This window comes from Hyalella azteca, unplaced genomic scaffold (assembly GCF_000764305.2).
Source record: "Hyalella azteca isolate HAZT.00-mixed unplaced genomic scaffold, Hazt_2.0.2 contig339, whole genome shotgun sequence".
Classification (NCBI taxonomy): domain Eukaryota; kingdom Metazoa; phylum Arthropoda; class Malacostraca; order Amphipoda; family Hyalellidae; genus Hyalella; species Hyalella azteca.
In genome coordinates, this window is record NW_025930692.1 from 120,969 (window position 1) to 126,954 (window position 5,986).

At 32.4% G+C, this 5,986-nt stretch overlaps 1 protein-coding gene across 1 annotated transcript in view; it reads left to right on the forward strand.

Annotated features, from left to right (window-relative positions):
- Nucleotides 1–5,064: 5,064 nt before the first annotated feature.
- The window catches only part of LOC108673761 (probable ATP-dependent RNA helicase ddx42), a 3,724-nt gene continuing 2,802 nt past the window's right edge, over nucleotides 5,065–5,986 (forward strand). The window contains exon 1 of the mRNA XM_018161634.1: nucleotides 5,065–5,452. Within this exon, the coding sequence (XP_018017123.1) occupies nucleotides 5,065–5,452 (388 nt within the window). The remainder of the gene's footprint in view (nucleotides 5,453–5,986) is intronic.

Below are 5,986 nucleotides of genomic sequence, written 5' to 3' on the forward strand. Positions count from 1 at the left end.
GATCCGTTTGATCCATTGTCAAAGAATCAAAATGAAAATACTCTGGTAAACAATCCAGGTCTTCTTACACCCACTAAAAACCAAGATTTAAATGTCTGGTCCCTAGATAATGTGGAGGCTGATAGCTCTAATGCTGCAGGAGCTGTAGTCCAAGGTGCTTTCAACAAAGCTTTCCAGGGCAATGAATTTCAAACAGATAGTTTTGATGAATTCTATTCGCTTGCAAGGAGGAATGAGCTACCGTCTAACTTCAAAACTGGAATTTTGCCTGGAAAACAGGTTTCTGAGCCCAACTTTGGGTCCCACGCTTGGAAACGTCCTTCCTCCTCAGACGTTTTCTCTTTTGACGATGAAGAATTCGGTAGAAATTCTCCTTCCTCACCCGTTGTGAGTGTACAGGACGATGATGCATTTGGTTCCGGAGATGTAGGGCAGAATTTTGAAGAAGATGAAGGAAATTCTTCTGAAGATGAAGTTGAGGATGAACTGTTACCAGGCATGCCTCTAATTCCCATTGGTAGTCCATCTAACCGTACCATTGCTAATGCTGAACGTCTGAACATTTCACTGGACAACCTCACTAGGGATAATCAACCAAAATCTCAGGGTGTTGGTCATGTTATAAATAAGAATCTTGTCGGGTCTCCCCGCAGGGTGCCTTTAGACCATTTCCGAGACCAACAAACCTGTGGGAGTCTGAAAACGCTTCATGAAATGCATAAGGTTGACCATGGAGGCTCCCTGAAAGTGTCTGCCCGTCCATACTTGCGTTCCAGCAGCAACTATGAAATAACACCTCGAGCTAAATCAGGACTTCAGAAACCTTCTGCTGCTCAGATGATCAAAAACAATGAGACGTCAATGTATTCCTCCACTCCATCACATATTGGTTCAGCAACTTCATCCAAGAACGTAAACATTTCACTGAAAACACCCCAAGATGGAACCCAGTTCCATTCTGCTGAATCCCTCCCAGGCTCAATGACTAGACAGCATTCAGTTCCACCTCTTGAGCTTGCCAACTTGGGACCCGTTGGATTCTTCGACAACGTTCCGTCACTCAGCAACATTTTGAAATCTAATTTCCTTCGTAAGATCAAAAACACGAGCAGCTTTGACAAGCTGTATGATATGTCAGGACAACCTCCGCCAGAGAGAGCTTATCAAGCCGTAGCTCAGAGGGATGTTAGCCCCGTGTCGGATGACTTCAAACCAAAAATCGGACCCTTGTTACGTTCTTCTTCTCTGCCCATGGGGCTTTCAAAAGATGATTAGAAAAAACTAAAATTGCTTTCAAAAATAATTGGAAAAACAAATAAATGAAAAAATTGTTTCAAAAAACAATTGAAAAACATACAAATTTAAAAATTGTTTAAAAAAAAACAATTAATAAAATGTACTAATTTAAAAAAATTCAAAAAACAATTCAAATAACAAACAAATTCAAAAATTGTTGCCTTGGTCAAATAGTATACAGAAAGACTTCAGCATACTTCAAGTTTAGATATGCATATTTATGCTGCCTACAGGTTGTTTTCATGACACAATATCATTGGAAGTACAATGAGTTATTGGAGTAGTAAAAGATGTAAAAGCAAATACAAGCAACATGACACATGATTAGGAACAGCTGTAAAGGTCAGCAACATTTTAAAACAGTCATTGAATTTTTCAATAAGAAATGAGATGGTTGCAGTCACTGCCTTTGAAATGCTGGTGAAATCAATGATGTCATCTTATTTTATTCATGAATAAAGATCATTATTGTAGAATAACCCGGTAAAAATTTACAGACACGTCAGCTTCTGATTCGGATTACTAGAAGCTGGGGCGACTCTAAATTTTGTTAGGGAACTGATAACAAGCTGCAGTTAAAACTAGCTTCTATTCATCAATTATTATAATTCAACTTCAATGGAATATGGTGCTAATTTTGTATAACATTTACTGTTATAAAATGATGAAAATGTTCCTTGTATAACCATTGAACTGCAATAATCAACTGGTTCATTATTCTAATCATCATTAACTAATTTGTCTATAATTCTGATCAATTGTCTTGGTACAATTTTTGTAAGGGTTTGATATTCTGAGAGGCAATCATTAAAATCAATATATCTTCACTTCTACTTCTTGGGAAAATTTAAAATAACAAAAAAATTTATTCAAAAAAATGTTTTAATCCTTACAATCTTTTTACAATTTTTCTCCAAAAAACATGAATTTCTTTACATTTGTAACCGAGATGCTTGGAATAACGTATACATATTATCCATTTCTAAATCAAATATCTCAAATGCATTGCATTAAACTGATACAATCCCATCTTGTACATCTTAATTTGCAATTAAAAATTATTAATTGCATCTTGTATGTCTAATTTGCGATTAAAAATTAGTAATAGCATCTTAAACATCTTAATTTGCATTTTAAAATTATTAATTTTGTCTTGTACATCTTAATTTGCAATTACAAATTATTAATTTCATCTTGTATGTCTTAATTAGAAATTATTAATTGCTTAGTAAGAGTTTATTAAGAGCTCATTATAATCTTTAATAAGCTTGAAGATAGAAAAATCTAATCTAAAACTTAAGGCTATCATGCTTGAATGTTTGTCTGATTAGTGCTGAGAGATTTCATGAGAGATCTTTTAGCATTTAGTTTATTGTTATATTCCTAATATAAGAGAGAATGAAGCTTCATTTTTGCTATAATTCATATAAAAAATTTGAATATAGTTTAATAAAAGTTCTGAACATTTTATTACATAATGTCTGAACATTTGATCAAATATTTTCTAGAGGCCTTTAAAGTGATGTCTAGTGACTTAATAATATTAGAATAGTGACTTATCAATTAATAATGAATCTATCAATATTCTTTATTGTTTTCAATATCGACACAATTGCTCTTCCTGTTTTTGTGTTTCTAGAACATTATCTTTATCTCATTATTATCTCATTATTATCTCATTATCTTCCGGTATGGTAGCAAATTTTTGTATTATTTTAAATTTATAATACAAGATGAAAAATAATACGAAAATACAAGATGAATGCAATTGTGTGAACTCTTATTCATGTATTCAATAGATTAAATTTAGTGTACTATTTAGTTTATTTTAGTGTATTCAATGTATTCAAATTTAGTGTAGATGGATTTAATCTCAATAGAGTTAGCCTATGGTTGACAATTTCTTTGTTTGAATAGATTTAGTTTAATTATAGTTTATGCTGAGGTCTTGAGTTTGCTATAGATTGTAGTAGCATTTAAATAGATTTAAGATTTTTGTCATGGTTTTTTGTAGTTATAGAAACTGAGCATAGATATGCTTGACAATTATTATGTCAAGTAATGCTGCAATATTTTAATGTTTGAAATTGAGAGCATTTTTTGTGTAGTTAGACTCAACATCTATGATCTTTATTACATACAATTAAAACTTTCACACTGCACTTGTGTGATATTTCTATGAATCCTGTACACATCAGTAAATTCTGCGTAATTACATTTAAATATTAGTACATCCTACATGTTAAATTCTACGGCTAGTAAGCTATGTTGACAATATTGTACTTCAACATTTATCTTAAAATGTCACTATTTAATAAAATGCCTATGTGTAATACAAATGTAATGACCATTTTGCTTCACCATTCTCAATTTTTTTGGTAAAATTATGTCATCATTTTGTGATGACATTTATGACATTATGTTTAACATTAATGTTTAAAATTGATGTTTTAAACATTTTGCTTCACAATTGTTTACTAAGCAGATTGTAGAATAATGTGTTGATATGATAACATTGGTAAAAAAGAGAGAGATTTCAGGTATTACATCAATAATATCATGTATCTTATCATACATTCAATAACATTACATCAATAATATTAATATCAGGTATTAATTGTATTAGGTATTATTACAATAATACCAAATACCAATACTTAATAAAATATGATACCTTGTGTATTAAGTCTACCTGCAATGCCCCTTGTGTGCAATGAATGAATTCATTGCCCAAAATGCATGCATTAAATGCAGTTAATGCATTCACTGCATTTAATGCATTCACTGCATTAATGCATTCATTGCATTCAATGCATTCATTGCAGTTAATGCATTAAATGCATTTAATGCATTGAATGCATTCACTGCATTTAATGCATTCACTGCAGTTAATGCATTCAGTGCATGTACATGGTACATGTGCAGTTAGTACATGAGTGGCTTAAGTGTTGTTTGTTTACTAACAAATTTTACTTAATACAAATGTAATGACCATTTTGCTTCACCATTGTTTACTATGGTGATAACATACATTAGATATAAAATATGAGTGATATCAGGTATTACATTAAATTTATCAGGTATTACATGCATCTTGTATGCAATGAATGCATTCACTGCATATATATTGTACAGTTGCAGTTAGTACATGCGTGGCTTAAGAGTTGTTTGTTTACTAACAAATTTTACTTCCCTCCTCCGCCCCAACACATCCACATGTCTTTACTGCCCTCCTTCTCTTCCTGTTTATTATTTTTTTTATTGCACTTAACCTCATTTTCGGGCCTTAACTTTTCTATTTTCTCCTTACATTTTTTAATTAACTTTTAATTTTTCCCTAATTTTTTTCCTTAATTTTTTATTTTTCTCTAATTTCTTTTCCTCATTTTTTCACTTTTTTTTTCATTTGCCACCTTATTTGCTGTCTCTTATACACATCTAGATGTGTATAAGAGACAGGATTATAGGTATCAAGATTTGTTATCTTGATTTTAACTATAAAGAATATTGAATCTAATCATAAACAACATTGAATCTAATCATGAACAACAGTGAATTTAATCATAATAATATTTAATCTAATCATAAACTATTGAATCTAATCATAAACAATAATAATTTCAATCATAAACAGTATTGAATCTAATCACAAACAATATTAATATTGATATTAATCACAAAGGTCTGTCAATATCTGGCACATCACCCAACACGTCCGGCAACAACTACTTCTCAGGCGCCTTGTTCGGTACCCCTACGTCATCTACCATGTATGGCAACAATACCGGCAACAACAATGGTTCCATATTTGGCACCACGCCAACTGGCGGGTTTAGTGGTACCCAAGACGGTGCCCAATTATTTGGGCACAGAAATGGCAGCGGGAACAACAATAGCGGCAGCGGTAATGTTTTCGGACATCAGAACCAGGCTGGAAATTTTGGCAACAATGAAAATATTTTCGGAAACCAGGATAATTCTAGCAAAAATTTTCTTGGTGGACATGCAAATGGGAGCTTCCCTGTAGCCACTGCTCCATTTGGAGCAGCTGCATATGGAGGCTTTGGAGCAACTGCTCCAGGCCCTGCTGGAATATTTGGAGCATCCCCTGGTGCCGCTTGGTGCTCTGGTGCTGCAAACGTTAATCCTTTTGCAGGTGAAGGATAACCTTGATTATTTTCAAATATTATGTATTATTTGATATTTTGATATTTATATTCATTATAATATATCAACTATTATTATAATTGTTATAACTATAATAAAATATCGATTTGACAAGCAATTGATATTTATTTGAAGAACAATCACTATATTTGCTAATTAAAATCCATGATAATCAATAATTAGATGTTATTTAATTAGTTAATAATTACATGTTATTGATAACCATTAACACAGCCCCATGTATATTACAGAGCACACACACTCATGCATACACAGAGTAAAAATTATACAATCTAAACAGTAATAATTTGAATATTTTTACATTATGTGTGCACTGCATGACTCACTATGACACATGATTCACTATGACACATGACTCACTATGACACATGACTCACTATGACTCATGACTCACTATGACACATGACTCACTATGACTCATGACTCACTATGACACATGACTCACTATGACACATGACTCACTATGACTCATGACTCACTATGACACATGACTCACTATGAC